Below are 19,770 nucleotides of genomic sequence, written 5' to 3' on the forward strand. Positions count from 1 at the left end.
GAGCGGCATCTCTCGACGTCTCTTTCATCAGTCAAGCGTCTCATTTGCTAGGCTTCTTGACCTCCTTCCACCTCTCTGACTCTCTCGCTCTCTTTTCTCTGTCTCAGGTGTGCGCCACTCCAACATCATCTGTGACAGCTGCAAGAAGCATGGCATCATGGGGATGCGCTGGAAATGTAAGGTGTGCTTTGACTACGACCTGTGCACGCAGTGTTACATGAACAACAAGCACGACCTGGGCCACGCCTTTGAACGCTATGAGACCGCCCACTCCCAACCGTGAGTACCATGGTCACCCCCCCCCCCCCCCCCACATCTTTTCTCAAAGATTCCCAATTCCCCGATCATTTAGTGCAATACACCCAGTATTATACAGCCACCCAAGCCAGTAGTATAGCTAAAACACTATATGGGAGAGCAGTACTTAAGCAAATATATTTAGTGATGCCACGCAGAATACTGTTGGCCAATACTACAGTAATTCCTTATGTGGCACCAATTCCCTCTTATCTGCGATTGTTAAACATTTACATAGTTGCAGTTTCCTCAAGTGAGTGAAGACTTTTGAGTCCATAGACATTGTGAAAGACATTAGGGCAGAGGAACTGTGTCAGAGAACAAATTCACCAAACCTGCAATGGCTGTATGTCATTGCTGCTTAAGTTTAGGTCTATTCAATCAAAACATGGTGTCTGGTTTTTAGGGTTAAAGTAGCCTGAACTACTGAATGAATGAGTCTTCATCTTGACATGCAAAAAAAGCATTATTTTTTTGAAATTATTCTCCCATATCGAGAAGATAGAGAAAATGTATTTGTCACTGACAGTCAGCTCTCATATTCTGTACAGTACAATACAGTCTTGACAGAGGCTCCTTCCCCTCTCACTTTGACTCCCGCCTCAATTTCTCTAGCCCACGGTATTGATATCACATTGGGCCTGTATGCTTTTATAAGATCTGATTTAAATGTGACTGCTTTGTGTCACATCGAGTTAAGTCTGGACTTCATGACTTGAAAGCTGACGGGAGAGTAAACACAAGGCTAAATGTTGGATTTCTGTCCTTTGAAAGCACTAGTGGACAGCAGTTTGCCCCAAGAAGGTCTTATCGGTCTTGTTATTTTGAGGATGTTTACAAACTACTCAGCCCCACTGTAGGACTTACTCTAGCTACCTGACAAGATTACAAATCTCAACCTTTAAATAGATTTATCTTCTTCTACTTATATCAGTCTGCTCAGCCCCACCAGAGGACTTACGCTCACTACCTTACTAGACCGCAAATCTCAACCTTTGAATAGATGTCTATCTTCTACTTATATCACTGGCTTCAGTAAGAGGCTTGATACATCTGGTGGGTGTGTTGATCTGATTTGAGAGTAGTAAACATACACACCACCAAACTGCTGCTTTGTGGTGAGGGAAACAAAAGCCCATTATTTGGTTACTTCACCATTTATGAAATTACTCCCACAAACACATGAACTTCTCTATATCAACAAACAGAGCAGAGGGGTAAAGGCAAATGCAGGATTAGATATCTCAGTAGTTGAATCCAGTACATGAATGATGGAGGTTTTGAAATGCAATGATTGTTTGATTTTGACCCAAAACGGCTGATGGTTAACACATGTTTAGTGCATGTGACCATGCAGGAATTGAACCAACAACTCCTGAATGCCCCGATCTGGACGCCAAAACAACAGAGGGAGGTTCAAATTTGAAGTGGGTCTCTGAAGGGATCTCTGTCACCCCAGTACAAACGCATTATGAATCTGTCGCCTTCTCTCTTGAGACATCTTTAAGCAAGAATGGAGTAGTCAGTCTAAAGTGGAATGAAAGAATGTCACTCAGCTGAAGTTAGTGGGCCGGCAGTGATGTGATAGACCCTTCAGACATCTCTGGCCTTGCTCTTACGCAACCCGCATCCTGATGGAGAACATTTTATTAAGCTGATTCTACGAATGTTTTCCCACCGTGACCACTAAGGATTCTGAGAAACAGATGTCATCAACAATGATACATACAAAGAGCCATTGATGGTTTTTCTCAGATCTCTTTAGGCCTCGCTACTTAGCCTATTTCAGACACTTGTGCCTTTTGTATTCACACAGCTCATGAGGTACAGCACATGTCTTTAGAGAAGCCCACTTTATTTGAACTATGACTCCCATTGGCATCATTATAAATTCGCTACATTGGTGTCAGGTGGGAGGCTGAACCAGTTTCAGTTCTCCTTTGGCCAAATATGCCATATGCATGAAATATAGCCAGTCATTTATATTTCAACACCTCATCATACCATAACTCATCCATACGTCATTAGATCATGCCATGAGCATTTTAGACATACTCCAGCAGCTTACACAACATTCCACCCATACCATACACGCTTATTATGGGACGTTGCATTCGTCTTTCAAAAAGCTTATCTATAAAAAGTTTCATTATGAATTCAACACCCTATCGATATGAATGGAGATACAGGAGGAGATAAAGGTAGACAATGGCGACTAAATTAGTCAACGTCTATATCCAACCATTGGATCCCATTTCTGGTTTAAATGTACTGTTGATGTCATTTATTACACACTGAAGAAGGGTATATCGATATATCGAATGTATTATATTATGCGATATGCCTGTATCGCAAGAATCAAATATATACAGTACCAGTCAAAACGTTTAGACACACCTACTTATTCAAGGGTTTTTCTTTATTTTGACTATTTTCTACATTGTAGAATAATAGTGAAGACATCAAAACTATGAAATAACACATATGAAATCATGTAGTAACCAAAAAAGTGTTTTTTATATATATTTTATATTTGAGATTCAAATTCAAATAGACACCCTTTGCCTTGATGACAGCTTGGCACGCTCTTGGCATTCTCTCAACCAGCTGGAATGCATTTCAATTAACAGGTGTGCCTTGTTAAAAGTACATTTGTGGAATTACATACCTTCTTATTGCGTTTGGGCCAATCAGTTGTGTTGTGACAAGTTAGGGGTGGTATACAGAAGATAGCCCTATTTGGTAAAATAGCAAGTCTGGTGGCAAGAACAGCTCAAATAATCAAAGAGAAATGACAGTCCATTACTTTCAGACATGAAGGTCAGTCAATCAGTAAAATTTCAAGAACTTTGAAAGTGCAGTTGCAAAAAACATCAAGCACTATGGTGAACCTGGCTCTCATGAGGACCGCCACAGGAAGATCCAGAGTTACCTCTGCTGTAGAGGATAAGTTCATTAGAGTTACCAGCCTTTAATGAATGCTTCAGAGTTCAAGTAACAGGCACATCTCAACATCAACTGTTCAAAGGAATCGTGCCTTCATGGTCGAATTGCTACAAAGAAACCACTACTAAAGGACACCAATAATAAGAAGAGACTTGCTTGGACCAAGAAACACAAGCAATTGACATTAGACTGGTGGAAATCTGTCCTTTGGTCTGAGTCTAAATTTGAGATTTTTGCTTCCTACTGCTGTGTCTTTGTGAGACAGAGTAGGGGAACGGATGATCTCAGCATGTGTGGTTCCCACCGTGAAGCATGGAGGTGGGGGGGCTTTGCTGGTGACACTGTTGGTGATTTATTTAGTATTCAAGGCACACTTAAACAGCATGGCTACCACAGCATTCTGTAGCATGACGCCATCCCATCTGGTGTGGGATTAGTGGGACTATTATTTGTTTTTCAACAGGACAATGACCCAAAACACCTCCAGGCTGTGTAAGGGTTATTTGACCAAGAAGGAGAGTGATGGAGTGCTGCATCTAATGACCTGGCCTCCACAATCACCCGACCTCAACCCAATTGAGATGGTTTGGGATGAGTTAGACTGCAGAGTGAAGGAAAAGCAGCCAAAAAGTGCTCAGCGTATGTGGGAACTCCTTCAAGACTGTTGGAAAAGCATTCCAAATGAGTCTGTCAATGCAAACGGTGGCTACCGCAAACAGCATTTTAGCCAAAAATTATTAAAGGGCGCCGATAGCCATGGTAGCTCTGCTTCTAGCTCCTAAGTAACTTTAAAGTTTTTGTATGTGTTATTTATTACATTATTAACTCAGAAATGTTTTGGTGTTATTACATGCAGCCGGAAAGAACGTTTTTACTATTGTTTGTACAGATGAACGTGGTCCCTTCAGATATTTGGAAATTGCTCCCAAGGATGAACCAGACTTGTGGAGGTCCACAATTCTTTTTCTGAGGTCTTGGCTGATTTCTTTAGATTTTTCCATGATGTCAAGCAAAGAGGCACTGAGTTTGAAGGTAGGCCTTGAAATTTATCCACAGGTACACCTCCAATTGACTCAAATGATGGCAATTAGCCTATCAGAAGCCATGACATAGTTTTCTGGAATTTTCCAAGCTGTTTAAAGGCACAGTCAACTTTGTTCTTCTGACCCCATGGAATTGTGATACAGTGAAATAATCTGTCTTTAAACAATTGTTGGAAAAATGACTTGTGTCATGCACAAAGTAGATGTCCTCACCGACTTGCCAAAACTATAGTTTGTTAACAAGACATTTGTGGAGTGGTTGAAAAATGAGTTTTAATGACACCAACCTGTGTGTATGTAAACTTTTGACTTCAACTGTATATACTGTATTCTACTCTATTTTAGTCAATGCCACTCCGACATTGCTTTCCTAATATTTATATATTTCTTAATTACATTCTTTTACTTTTAGATTTGTGTGTGTATTGTTGTGAATTATTAGATGCTAATGCACTGTTGGAGCTAGGAACACAAGCATTTCTCTACACCCACAATACAATTAGATTTACTAGCTTTCTAGTCTTTTTTTTAAATAAATGTACAACAAATTCTCATTCTGATACATAAGGTATGCCACTTGATTTCAACATCTGAACAAAGTGGACAGACTAGCATGCTATTCAGACAGTTGTAGACGGACAGAAGGGTTTGTTCATAACAGTTTAACTCTTCTACCTTGTTAGCTAGCAAATAGATGTGTTTGCTAAACTTGAAATATATAAATATTAGCTGGCTACTCACTAGCACGTGGGCTTGTGCTTGAGACATGGGCTTGTGTTTACGCATATAAGGCCCTCCCTCGTTCTCCCTTCTGCAAATCTAACCATGAACCTATTCTCCTGTTTTCAAACAAAAGCTCAAACAGGAAGTACCAGTGTACTCAATACGGAAGTGGTCGGATGAAGCAGGCACGAGGCTACAAGAATGTTTTGCTAGTACAGACTAGGATATGTTCCTGGATTCATTCGATTGCATTGAGGAGTACGAGCATATAAGATGCCCACTATGACCTCCGAGACATCAAACATGCAAATGGACAGGTAGAATCCTATTACACCGGCTCCGACACTCGTCGTATGTGGCAGGGCTTGCAGACGATAACGGATTACAAAGGGCAGAAGTTGCCCAGTGATGCAGAACTCCCAAATGAGCTAAATGCCTTTTATGCCTGCTTAGAAGGAATATAAATTGGCTTGTGTGTAAACAGGTTTTTCATGATGGCTATGTGAGCTTGTTCTCCGTGGCCGACGTGAAAGCCATTTAAACAGGTTAACAATCACAAGGCCGCCAGGCGTTCTCAAAGCATGCGCAGACCAGCTTGCAAGTGTCTACAACAACATTTTCAATCTATCCTTGTCCCAGTCTGTAATCCCATTTTATGTTTCAAGCTGACAACCATTGTTCCTGTTCCCAAGAGCTCCAAGTTAATCAGCCTAAATGACTAACACCCTCTAGCAATCACATCTGTAATTATGAAGTGCTTCAAGTTCCTTGGCGTCCACATCACTAACTACTTACCATGGTCCACACACACCTGCACAGTTGTGAAGAGGGCAAGGCAGTGCCTCTTTCCCCTCAGTAAGCTGAAAAGATTTGGCATGGGCCCTCGGATCCTCAAGTTATTCATCTGCACCATCGATATCATCTTGACTGGCTGCATCACCGCCTGTTTGGTATGGTAAATGCACCCCTCTTTACTGAAAAGCGCTATGGATGGTGGTGCGAACAGTCCAGTACATCACTTGGGCAGAGGTCCCTGCCATCCAGGAACTCTATCGGGCGGTGTCAGAAGAAGGCCTGAAAAATTGCCAAAGACTCCAGCCACCCAAGCCATAGACTATTCACTCTGCTACCATCTGACCAACAGGCTCTGAGAGAACTTATATTTCCCAAGCCCTAATAAGAATGCTAAATAGCCAGATAGCCAAATAGTAAATTATTGATACCCAAACTATAAACCCACACACATACAGTGCATTCGGAAAGTATTCAGACCCCTTGACTTTTTCCACATTTTGATACGTTACAGCCTTATTCTAAAATCTATTTAATTGTTTTCCCACCTCATCAATCTACACACAATACCCTAATGACAAATAGAAACCGTTTTTTTGACATTTTTGCAAATTTATAATTATATATATATTTTAAATTAAATAATTTACACAAGTATTCAGACCCTTTTCTCTGTACTTTCTTGAAGCACCTTTGGCAGCGATGACAGCCTCAAGTCTTCTTGGGTATGATGCTACAAGCTTGGCACACCTGTATTTGGGGAGTTTCTATGATTTCTTCTCTGCAGATCTTCTCAAGCTCTGTCAGGTTGGATGGAGAGCGTCGCTGCACAGCTATTTTCAGGTCTGTCCAGAGATGTTACCTCGGGTTCAAGTCCGGGCTCTGGCTGGGCCACTCAAGGACATTCAGAGACTTGTCCAAAAGCCACTCCTGCGTTGTCTTGGCTGTGTGCTTACTGTCGTTGTCCTGTTGGAAGGTGAACTGCCTCTCCAGTTTGAGGTCCTGAGCGCTCTGGAGCAGGTTTTCATCAAGGTTCTCTCTGTACTTTTCTCTGTTCATCTTTCCCTCGATCCTGACCAGTCTCCCAGTCCCTGCCGCTGAAAAACATCCCCACAGCATGATGCTGCCACCACCATGCTTCACTATAGGGATGGTACCAGTTTTCCTCCAGACGTGACGCTTGGTATTCAGGCCAAAGAGTTCAATCTTGGTCTCATCAGACCTGAGAATCTTGTTTCTCATGGTCTGATAGTCCTTTAGTTGCCTTTTGGCAAACTTCAAGCGGGCTGTTGTGCCTTTAACTGAGAAGTGGCTTCCGTCTAGCCACTCTACCATAAAAGCCTGATTGGTGGAGTGCTGCAGAGATGGTATCCTTCTCCCATCTCCACAGAGGAACTCTAGAGCTCTGTCAGAGTGACCATCGACGTTCTTGGTCACCTCCCTGACCAAGGCCCTTCTTTCCCGATTGCTCAGTTTGGCCGGGTGGCCAGCTCTAGGAAGAGTTTTGGTGATTCCAAACTTCTTCCATTTAAGAATGATGGAAGCCACTGTTCTTGGGGACCTTCAATGCTGCAGAAGTGTTTTGGTACCCTTCCCCAGATCTGTGCCTTGACACAATCATGTCTCGGAACTCTAGTGATAATTATTTCGACCTCAGGGTTTGGTTTTTGTTCTGATATGCTCTGTCAACTGTGGGACCTTTTTTTAAATCATGTCCAATCAATTGAATTTACCACAGGGGGACTCTAAGTTGTACAAATATCTCAAGGATTACCAATGGAAACAGGATGCACCTGAGCTCAATTTCGAATCTCATAGCAAGTGTCTAAATATATATATATATTTTTTCTACAAACCTTTTTTCGCTTTGTCATTGTGGGGTATTGTGTGTAGATTGAAGGGGAAAAATATTTGATTAATTTAAGAATAAGGCTGTAACGTAACAAAATGTGGAAAACGGGTAGGGGTCTGAATACTTTCCGAATGTACATCCACATTACACAGATGCACACTCACACTCTTATACACTCTGTTCTTTTTTTACACTTATTATTGTTGTGAGTAGGACACGACAAAACCTTTCCCCCTTCAGGAGACTGAAAAGATTTGGCAGGGGTCCCCAGAGCCTCAAAGTTCTATTGCTGCACCAGCGAGAGCATCCTGACCGGTTGCATCTCTGCCTGGTTTGGCAACTGCTCAGCATCTGACCGTAAGGTGCGGGTAGAGGGTAGAGCGTACAGCCCAGTACATCACTGGGACCAAGCTTTCTGCCATCCAGGATCTATATAAAAGGTGGTGTCAGAGGAAAGCCCATAATGTTGTCAGAGACTCAAGTCACCCGAGTCAGACTGTTTTCTCTGCTACCGCACGGCAAGCGGTACCGGAGCGCCAAGTCTAAAAGCAAAAGGGTCCTTAACAGCTTCTACCCCCAAGCCATAAGACTGCTGAACAATGAATCAAATGGCTACCGGACTATTTACATTTTCTTCTCCCATTTGTTTTGTATGCTACTTGCTGTTATCTATGCATAGTCACTTCACACCTATCTATATGTACAAATTACCTCAACTAACCTGTACCCCCGCACACTTACTCGGTACCGGTACCCCCTGTATATAGCCTCGTTATTGTGTTACTTTATTTTATTTGCTAAATATTTTCTTAACTCTTCTTGAACTGCGCTCTTCTTGAATACTTGTTGTATTCGGCGCAAGTGACAAATAAAGTTTGATTTGATCTATCCTGATGAGTAGTCACTATACCCTGCCTTCATGTACATACATTATCTACCTCAAATTCCTTGTACCGCTGCACATTGATGAGATAAATGTTTTCAGTTTTAAAGCTAATTTCCTGCTATTCTATGCATTTTGCCATACAGCGGAGAGAGAATATGGCGGTTTTAAGGCTAATTTCCTGCAATTCTACGTATTCTGCCATGGAGCTGGGAGAGAATATTGTAGTTTTAAAGCTAGTTTCCTGCAAATCCATGCATTTTTCCATGGACAATGCTGTGTATTTTTCTCAAACATAATAACAAAAGGAATGCAGCTAAATTAATTGTTTTTGGACTTTTCAATTCTCCCTTACTGTATAGCTTTTATTTTGGTGATTGTTAGTTCTCAAAGATTATATTATCAAAAAATATATAGGTCCATTATCTTTTCTACATACTTTATCTTGTTTTAGTCATTTAAGTTTATACCTAAAAGCGTTTTTCCATCCTGAAAATGAATCCCCTGTTTGGATTTAGGCAACTTGTTTTTTTCCGGAAGTCATTAGATGTGTAACAAAAAGGGAGTTTTCATAGACTTGAAAGCCAGATCAGTAATTTTTCTGAAAAAGCACGTTCAACTATTTTCACAAAATAAAGAAATTATTAGTGAGTCTTATAGTGGTGGGAGGCTTATATTTAGCCAAGGTATAATTTCACAAGCCCTGAATTCATTTTATTATTGCTGACTCTCTGAAATGCAGTGCATTTGATCTTTTTGTATCTAATTGTAAAACAAAGCTTATTTAGAAAAATACATTTAAAAAGTGTATACTGTGTACTGTACGGTATACTGTGAAATGTTGTGAAATGTTGATTTTAGGTCTATAGTGGCTTGCGAAAGTATTCACCCCCTTGGCATTTTTCCTATTTTGTTGCCTTACAACCTGGAATTAAAGTATATTTTTTTGTTGGTTTGTATCATTTGATTTCTGAAGATGCAAAATATTTTCTATTGTGAAATAAACAAGAAATAACACAAAACAATTTTTGAGCGTGCATAACTATTCACCCCCCCCCCCCCCCCCCCCCCCCAAAGTCAATACTTTGTAGTGCCACCTTTTAGCCACTGGGATTTTTCCCCATTCTTCAAGGCAAAACTGCTCCAGCTCCTTCCTGTTGGATGGGTTTTGCGCTAGTGTACAGCAATCTTTAAGTCATACCACAGATTCTCAATTGAATTGAGGTCTAGGCTTTGACTAGGCCATTCCAAGACATTTAAATGTTTCCCCTTAAACCACTCTAGTGTTGCTTTAGCAGTATGCTTAGGGTCATTGTCCTGCTGGAAGCTGAACCTCTGTCCCAGTCTCAAATCTCTGGAAGACTGATACAGGTTTCCCTTAAGAATTTCCCTGTATTTAGCACCATCCATCATTCCTTCAATTCTGACCAGTTTCCCAGTCCATGCCAATGAAAAGACATCCCCACAGCATGATGCTGCCACCACCATGCTTCACTGTGGTGGCACTGATGGGGTTCTAGGGGTGATGAGGTGTTGGGTTTGCGCCAGACATAGCATTTTCCTTGATGGCCAAAAAGCTACATTTTAGTCTCATCTGACCAGATTCCCTTCTTGGGGAGTAGCCTTTGGCTATTTTTTCTATAAGCAATGGCTTTTTTCTGGCCACTCTTTTGTAAAGCCCAGCTCTGTGGAGTGAACGGCTTAAAGTGGTCCTGTGGACAGATACTCCAATCTCCGCTGTGGAGCTTTGCAGCTCCTTCAGGATTATCTTTGGTCTCTTTGTTGCCTCTCTGATTAATGCCCTCCTTGCCTGGTCTGTGAGTTTTGGTAGGCGGCCCTCTCTTGGCAGGTTTGTTGTGGTGCCATATTCTTTCCATTTTTTTAATAATGGATTTAATGGTGCTCTGTGGGATGTTCAAAGTTTCTGATATTTTTTTATAACCCAACCCCGATCTGTACTTCTCCACAACTTTGTCCCTGACCTGTTTGGCGAGCTCCTTGGTCTTCATGGTGACGCTTGCTTGGTGGTGCCCCTTGCTTGGTCGTGTTGCAGACTCTGGGGCCTTTCAAAACAGGAGTGTGTATGTTATGTATGTATACTGAGATCATGTGACACTTAGATTGCACACAGGTGGACTTTAACTAATTATGTGACTTCTGAAGGTAATTGATTGCACCAGATTGTATTTAGGGGCTTCATAGCAAAGGGGTGAATACATATGCACGTACCATTTTTCTGTTGTTTTTTTATTTTTTATAATTTTTTCACTTCACCAATTTGGACTATTTTGTGTATGCCCATTACATGAAATCCAAATAAAAATCCATTAAAATTACATGTTGTAATGCAACAAAATAGGATAAACACCAAAGGGGATGAATACTTTTGGAAGGCACTGTATATCGTCCAGCCCTACAGTGAAGATAAATTCAACAAAGCATGGAGTGTTGCTGCTCCAAGACCCAGCACTGAAGCAAAGGGGAAAAACATCATATGAAAGTCATGCACACTACCCCCGTTCTTCTTCATGCTTGTTGTTCATGATGCAAAACACAAGAGAGACCCTTTATATCTCAAGTCCTCAGTGACCCAAATTTCATCCAAAGCTCTACTGTATGCTGCACGTCTCATAAGACCCGGCTCATCTTAAGAACAAGTAGGCATTCAGTCTGTCCCAAACCCATATTGGGGGGGAGCGGAGACGTTGGCTGGCTTCCGTGTTGAGAACGGCCCTGCTTTATTCTGATTGTCATTTGTGATGGAGGGAGTGGACCTTGGCTCAGCAGCACGGCTAATGGGATTCATTTCATGTCAGAGGGGGAGAGGATAGCCGAGCAGGTGGCAGAGGGCTTTAAAGCAGAGAGCTAGACACAGACACACACACACTGCCATAGGGTTATTTTTTCTTTATTGAGTATGACAGGACCTGCAGTGCCCGAGTTTTGCTGTATTTTAATTAGCCCACTTAATGGGGATAACATGTTAGCATTCTCACCTTCCTCCCCATAGAAGTTTGTTGTAAGGTAATTAGTAGTGTGAGTACAGATTTAGGGAAGTGAGGTGTCAGGGGCTGTGCTGTGATTATCCATGTGTTTCCATTACAGGATGTTCATTTACGTGTGTGTGTGTGCTCACTTTATGGTTCTCTGGATATTCTCAAATTGTGTGTGTGGAGGCTGTGTCACATGGTGATGTAAAAAAGTGTACCACAGTAGGAGTCATAACACCCATAAAACGTAGCAGTCAAACAAGGAAATGGTTCCAATAGTTTTTCAACCATACATTTTTCCCATAGGGGATTTTAGAAACACTTAACATAAGGGCTGTGTTTTGTGTAGGCTTACCCTGGCGTGACATTTTGATAACCGTGTAAACCCCCCCCCCCCCCCAAAAAAAAAATAATCTGCTAATGTGGCTATCATAAAGAACTACAAATGCCATGATGATCTGGATGAGACTGGCAAATCAAGAAAAAGGTAAAACATCTCTGGATGAACTCTGTTAGCTAATTTTAGTAATTTCTGAATTGGTTTGTTTTCTGTGAGCAAAGGTGTCATCTAGAGATGACGTGCAGGAGCTTTCGTGATGTCTACATTGATTCTAATTAGCGTTGTTGAATCTGAGTCATTTAGCAGAGCTACTTACAGGAGCCCTGGGGATTCAAACCAGCAACTTTTCGGATACTGGCCCAACGCTCTTAATCGCTAAGCTACCTGAGCCGACTATATTGATATAAGTCACCTTGTCCGAGAGAGATTTACATGGTTATGAAAACGTCACACCAGGGTAAGCCTACACGAAACACAGCATTTATTTTAAGTGTTTTTAAACCTCCTGTGGGAAAAATGAATAGTGGGAAAAACAATGGGATCAATTTACCGGTTTGACCGCTAGGTTTATGGGTATTATGACACCACTGTGAGACTATAGTAGCTAAGTCAAATAATTACAATGACATGATTTGTTATGTCGACTATGTTCATGGTAAGTGGTGTATATCATCATGGAATATGTGTGTAGGTTATGGCGTGTTGATGATGCGCTGCACAACATATGTGTGTCCATATGTTTACTGAAGGGGGGTGGAAACGCAACAACAACTTCCTGGTTGGCTAATCGGCTCCTGCAAACACGCATACTCCCACACACTTACACTCACAAATGCAGAGGCCCTGTCAAGTAGACTCAGTTTAATCCTTATCCTGCATATCTGGCGATTCAGCACCATCTGACCTCTTCACCTCCTACTGGTCAAGTTTCAGCCACGTCTTCCCTCTCTTTCTCAGTCTCTTGCCACTATCACTGTATTTATTATGGATCCCCATTAGCTGCTTACGCTTCCTGGGGTCCATCAAAATTAAGACCGTTATACAATTAAAAACTGTACATTCACAACAGATGAACAGGCAGTTAACCCACTGTTCCTAGGCTGTCATTGAAAATAAGAATTTGTTCTTAACTGACTTTAAAATAAATATTGTAAAATTGCATTGTATCTGGTCAAACACCATTTTTTTCAAAAAGTTTAAGGGTTGGTAACAGGCAGATTGGTTGGCTAACTGAGCCAATAAAAGGGGCTTTACTGTTCTTAGGTAGCGGAATGACTTTTGCTTCCCTCCAGGCCTGAGGGCACACACTTTCTAGTATGTTTAAATTTAAGAAAATAGGAGTGGCAATATTGTCCGCTATTATCCTCAGTAATTTTCCATCCGAGTTGTCAGACCCTGGTGGCTTGTCATTGTTGATGGACAACAATAGTTTTCACCTCTTCCACACTCACTTTACGGAATTCAAATTTACAATGCTTGTCTTTCATCATTTGGTCAAATATACTTGGATGTGTAGTGTCAGCATTTGTTGCTGACATGTCATCCATAAGTTTTCTAATCTTGCCAATGAAAAAATAAAGTAGTTGGCAATATCAGTGGGTTTTATGATGATCATCTTTTTGCTCCAAATTTCATTTAAGGTGCTCTAAACCTTTTTACCATCATTCTTTGATAGTGTAGTTTCTTCTTATTTTTATTCAGTTTAGTCATGATTTGTTTAAAAAAAAAAAAAATGATACATGATTTCTTTGCCAATCACTTACAGCCAGACTTATTTTCCATCCCTCTCAACCATACAATTTGTCAATTCCTCATCAATCCATGGGGATTTATTATTTTTACAGTCATTTTCTCAATGGGTGCATGCTTATTAGTAACTGGAATAAGCAATTTCATAAAGTGCTGAATTTGGTTGCTTTTCATTACACACCACATACCAACAAATAGTCAATTTCTGCAGCATTAGTAAAGATGTGATCAATACATGTTGATGATTTTTATTCCAGTGCTGTTTGTAACTACCCTAGTAAGTTGACTGAACCTGAGCCAGGTTGCAGGTAGTCGGTATAGTTGGAAGCTTTCTCTTGAGTGGACAGCCTGATGAAAGACGGTCAATATTTAAAGACCCAGAAAATATTCCTCTCTGTTAATACATTATCAAGCATTTCATACATGTTATCCGGATACTGACCATTACCACTTGGTGGTCTAGACAGTGGTTTCTCCTTTAAAAGTTGCGAGCTTGCACCGCAGAACTTAGAGGTACCCAGCGTCACAGCGTCATTGCTCCAGAGCACCACAAGGGGGAGTTGGAGCACTCATTATGCATTTGGGTCCCACGGTTTTTATATGACCCATCATATTGAGTGGTTCCAATGACAAATTTTGACGCGAGCCACCCTTGCCTTGTGTCGTTCTTCAACAAAGATAACTGACAAAACATTACGGTGGAACCAGATTTAAGTTGTTTTAACATCATAACGAGTCAAGCAAAAAATGTACAATTGAGAGGAATATGTTACTTAATGTAGAGACAAATGTTTGTGCATATTTTTTTGTCAAAGTTAATTTACGAAAATCGCTATTTAGCAAGTTATCTGACTAGGTAACATTAGCTAGTGTTAGGAGAATGAATTTGTAATTCATGTTTAATGTTTTAGGGACTCCTGAGAACCAGCAAACCAGGCTGTCATCTTGTGAAACTGTGGATGTAAAGAATCTAGCTAGCTAAAGCATTTACTGCTAATTGAACTGTATGCCTATGGATGTGTAGCTAGCTACAGGATGTAGCCGGTCTGTGTATGGACCCTAAAACGGTAGGTTCTGAACTAATATTCATACCAATCTATGGACCTCAGCTATCATAGTTTATACAACAACTTCAAGACTGAATGGCATTAATGAAGCCTATGTGTAACCGGTGTAAAATGGCTAGCTAGTTAGTGGGGTGCGCGCAATTAGCGTTTCAATCGGTGACGTCACTCGCTCTGAGACCTTGAAGTAGTTGTTCCCCTTGCTCTGCAAAAGCCGCAGCTTTTAGGAGCGATGGGTAACGATGCTTCAAGGGTGGCTGTTGTCTGTGTGCAGAGGGTCCCTGGTTCGATCCCAGGTAGGGGCAAGGAGAGGAATGGAAGCTATACTGTTACATATGGATAGAGTAGAATATAGTAACTTTATTGTGCCAAGGATGCAAGTCTTATATGCACATGTACTGTAGTTATTACCACGCATAAGATTTCCACATTGTAGCCTGTACATTGACTATATTCACTGATCATGTACTCTTCCTTGGAAAATAAAGTTGCGGTTCATATTTGAATCTCTGAGACATTATTTTTCAGTCATATCAAACTCAATTATTTGAATGATGCTGTGTCTGCAAGTGTAACTGATGTGAAATGGCTGCTAGTTAGCGGTGGTGCGCGCTAATAGCGTTTCGATCGGTGACGTCACTTGCTCTGAGACCTTGAAGTAGTGGTTCCCCTTGCTATGCAAGGGCCGCGGCTTTTGTGGAGTGATGGGTAACGATGCTTTGTGGGTGTCAGTTGTTGATGTGTGCAGAGGGTCCCTGGTTCAAGCCCAGGTTGGGGTGAGGGGAGGGATGGAAGCTGTACTGTTACACGTGTATGTATTAAATTATACACTTAAACAGTGTTTACTGCTCCTGGGACATCAATGGTTACACATTGTAGCTATGCAATAGACTAGAAACATGATTGATTTGTAATTCATATATACAGAAAAAAGTATGCATATCTAACTCCCTTCATCTGCATTAATCTGAGGACACAGGATAGTATTTCAATTAGATACTTAATTTCAACCAGTGGAGAATGTGAAACGCTTTATTGAAAGAAGTTAATTATTCGGGTGTTATAAATACATAAATGCATTATAATTAAGATAATTGTATCATTATAAATACAAGTGTACAAGTGTACTTCGATGCACATATGGTGTGCATTATAAAATTAGGTGGGGGGAGAGGTGTAGAACACTGAAAGGGAAAAAGGTAAGAACAACGGCAGACAGCATATGATTCATGAATTACAGTGCTACCCTAATATTCTCTCAGTTCATCGCAATTGTGGTGTCTCCTAACCAGCCTTGGGCCCCCAGTTGGCCCGAAGGATATCTTAAGAGTGGGTGAGGTGGCAATGATGGGACTGGCTTCCTCTCTCACATCAAAACATACCTGCAGACGAGAGCGCATTATTAAGCCTTATTTAAAATGTATTCTAACATGGTCAGTCACCTTAAAATTTCAACATCCACTGAAATGGCAGAGCGCGAAATTCAAATATATTTTTTAGAAATATTTAACTTTCATACATTCACAAGTGCAATACACCAAATTAAAGCTTAACTTCTTGTTAATCTAGCCATCGTGTCTGATTTCAAACAGGCTTTACAGTGAAAGCACACCATACGATTATGTTAGGTCAGCGCCTAGTCACAGAAAAACATACAGCCATTTTCCAGCCAAAGAGAGGAGTCACAAAAAGCAGAAATGGAGAAAATGAATCACTACCTTTGATCTTCATCGGATGGCACTCATAGGACTTCATGTTACGCAATACATGTATGTTTTGTTCGATAAAGTTCCAAAACTCTCAGTTTACATTGGCGAGTTATGTTCAGTAATTTTGTCTCGAAAACATCCGGCGAATTTGCCGAGAGCCACATCAATTTAAAGATATACTAATCATAAACTTTGATAAAATATACAAGTGTTGTGCATAGAATTAAAGATATACTTCTCCTTAATGCAATCGCTGTGTCAGATTTCAAAAAATCTTCCATGCAATAATCTGAGTACAGCGCTAAGCCACAAAAACAAGCCACACAGATACCTGCCATGTTGTGGATCAGTAAAAGTCAGAAATGGCGTTATAAATATTCACTTACCTTTGATCTTCATCAGAATGCACTCCCAGGAATCCCAGTTCCACAATAAATGTTTGTTTTGTTCGATAAAGTTCATCTTTATGTCCAAATAGCTCCTTTTTGTTAGCGCGTTTAGTTCACCAATCGAAATTCACAAGGCGAGGGCAAGTCCAGACGAAAAGTCAAAACAGTTGTATTACAGTTCGTAGAAACATGTCAAACGATGTATTGAATCAATTTTTATAATGTTTTTATCATAAATCTTCAATAATATTCCAACCAGATAATTTCTTTGTCTTTTAGAAATGAAAAGGAACGCAGCTTGCTCGTCCACGCGCGTGACTTAGCTCAAGGCATTCTCCCAGACACCTGGTTCAAACCGCTCTTATTCACTCCCCCTTCATAGTAGAAACCTCAAACAAGGTTCAAAAGACTTGACATCTAGTGGAAGCTTTAGGAAGTGCAATATGACCCCATTTACACTGTATATTCGAAAGGCAATGACTTGAAAAACTACAAACCTCAGATTTCCCACTTCCTCGTTGGATTTTTCTGAGGTTTTCGACTGCCATATGAGTTCTGTTATACTCACAGACATCATTCAAACAGTTTTAGAAACTTCAGAGTGTTTTCAAATCTACTAATATTATGCATATATTAGTTTCTGGGCCTGAGTAGCAGGCAGATTACTCTGGGCACACTTTTCATCCGAACGTGAAAATACTGCCCCCTATCCCAAACAGGTTAAATCAGGAGGTGAAATGCAAAACTGACATTGTGTCATTAACTCTGGGACTACTACATATCTTGTCTGTATTTCAAATTAAAGCATATCTTTAATAATACATCCTGTTGACCCAACCAAGTGACATCTCAACTATGATCCTGCTGTGCCCTCTGTGTCAGCCAGTTCAGATGCGGGAGGGGTTCACAAAAACAGCTGATATAACCTAGAGAGAAGGGGTGAGGGATGAAGTGAAGAAGAGATACTGTTATTGTGTGTGTGGTCTCACCTGGTGTCCACACTACTAAGTGGCTACAGAGTACTTTATGCTGAAAAACAGACACGTGAGAACAAACAATAGAAGATGCTGTATGTGATGCAGACACCTATCGGAGTGTATCGGAAACATTTAAGTATAGAGGGCTATGTATCTCACCACTTGGTCATTGCAAGGCTAACCCCCAGGGAAATCATGACTTTGCAGCAACATATGTAACCATGTATTGCTACCACTGTATCATCAAAGGTGTTATCTAAGTGAGTTTTAGAGATTATCAGAATACGAACGTCATCTGTTACTAGCAAATTATTGATTTCATTAACCTTGTTTCTTAAGCTAAATATGTTAACGTGGGCTATATTTAGCACTTTTATGGGATGCTTGATTGTTTTTATTGCTTTACTGTGAAGTTTAGCAGAGGTAGACATACTTATTTTCCACCATAATTTGCAAATAACACAATGTGATTTTGTGGATTTTTCCCCCCCTCATTTTGTCTGTCATAGTTGAAGTGTACCTATGATGAAAATTACAGGCCTCATCTTTTTAAGTGGGAGAACTTGCACAATTGGTGGCTGACTAAATACTTTTTTGCCCCACTGTAAGCTTTGTTTCCAGGTGTCAATAAAAGTTGACACCCACAGAGCTCCAATAGCCTCATAGCCAGTTATGGAGGGCTAAAGGCCTGCTGAAGTATGGGTTGTTTGTTGGTGTCAAGTTGTGACCAAATCAGTTGTTTAAAATCCATCTTCAGCTGTTCTGAGCTGCCTTTCATAATGTAATTAAAACCCACATTAATTATGATAGACTCAATTTCCTGATGCTGATTTAAAATGTTTGGGAGCAGCTGATTGATATCCAGGAGCACAGGACAGCAGCAAGTTTTTTGCTCCAGGGACTGAGACATTTCTCACCAGTGAACTGCCCTATACAACTGCCGAAGAAGGGAATGGCAAAATCCGTCAGAATCCAATCACAATTCTTTTGAGTCTTTCACGGGCCCACGAGAAGCAGGATAGCGTATACCCTCTGCTCACGGTGTTAGTTCCAGACCTCCCACAGCAGGCCATGCTCCGTCAGATCCAAAGAGAGGGAAAGAAGCCGAACTCGACAACGAAGCCACTGCTGCAGTCAGCGTAGTTGGAGTCAGCACCGCCATCACAGACACAAGCAATCCCAGCGATGAAGGTGCAGGTAGATCAGTCACCAATGCAGCAAAGTTATTCCTTATGTTAATCTGCTCCAAACCTCTCGCAGTTACTTCCGTCCGCTTGGCATCATGCCGGTCGGTACCTTTTGATTTCCACGACTTGTGACATGGGACCATCACTGATTGGAAAACTTTTCTTGCTGTTCTCCATCTACTTCACTACAGGATGGAGAAGAAGAAGCAGATGGAGACGATTTCCTTGGCAGGCAAGTTCAAGGTAGCACAGGCCATTCGGATAGGGATAGATGACAAGGCTGGGAAACATCCATCAGGCCCGAGCAGCATCCAGCCATATGAGTTAAGAGTTACAATTTGCGTTTTCCCCACAAATTCACGCAGAATTGAGCTTTGTTTGCTAAGCATAGCCACCTCATTCCTGTAATCTTCCTCTAGCAAACAATTGCTGCATTGGAACTCCGGATTGTCAATATTGTCCCGGGCAAGAGCATAATAAACAGTTTCTACAGCCCTGGAAACGTTTGTTAGTAATTCCAGGCAAAGCGGGCTCCATTGCAGCCTAGCTACTGTAGCTAGCTAGTTGGTAGCAGGTGTTGACACAGGTATCTGAGTTATTGAGTTCTGAAGTTTTCGGCGTAGAGTCGGTGTCCTCCGACAGCAACTGGTGGGGATACACAAACACAATGAGGGGCTATACTGATCAGAATTTGGGATCACACTTACTCACACACTGGAAATAAGCACTTTCCTTTAGCTTGTGCTATTGCGAACATTGTACGAGTTCCCTTCGGTAGGCTAGCTCATTGTTTGGGGGCGGAGTGTGTCATCAACAGGTGTTGATGTAT

At 41.1% G+C, this 19,770-nt stretch overlaps 1 protein-coding gene across 3 annotated transcripts in view; it reads left to right on the plus strand.

Moving 5' to 3' along the window:
• Positions 1-19,770, plus strand: part of LOC139416579 (E3 ubiquitin-protein ligase MIB2-like) — a 91,754-nt gene that overhangs the window by 24,018 nt on the left and 47,966 nt on the right. For all 3 annotated transcript variants that reach the window (XM_071165410.1, XM_071165411.1, XM_071165408.1), the window contains exon 3: positions 108-279. In XM_071165410.1, the coding sequence (XP_071021511.1) occupies positions 108-279 (172 nt within the window). The remainder of the gene's footprint in view (positions 1-107; positions 280-19,770) is intronic.

This window comes from Oncorhynchus clarkii, chromosome 9, assembly GCF_045791955.1.
Source record: "Oncorhynchus clarkii lewisi isolate Uvic-CL-2024 chromosome 9, UVic_Ocla_1.0, whole genome shotgun sequence".
In the NCBI taxonomy this organism is placed as follows: domain Eukaryota; kingdom Metazoa; phylum Chordata; class Actinopteri; order Salmoniformes; family Salmonidae; genus Oncorhynchus; species Oncorhynchus clarkii.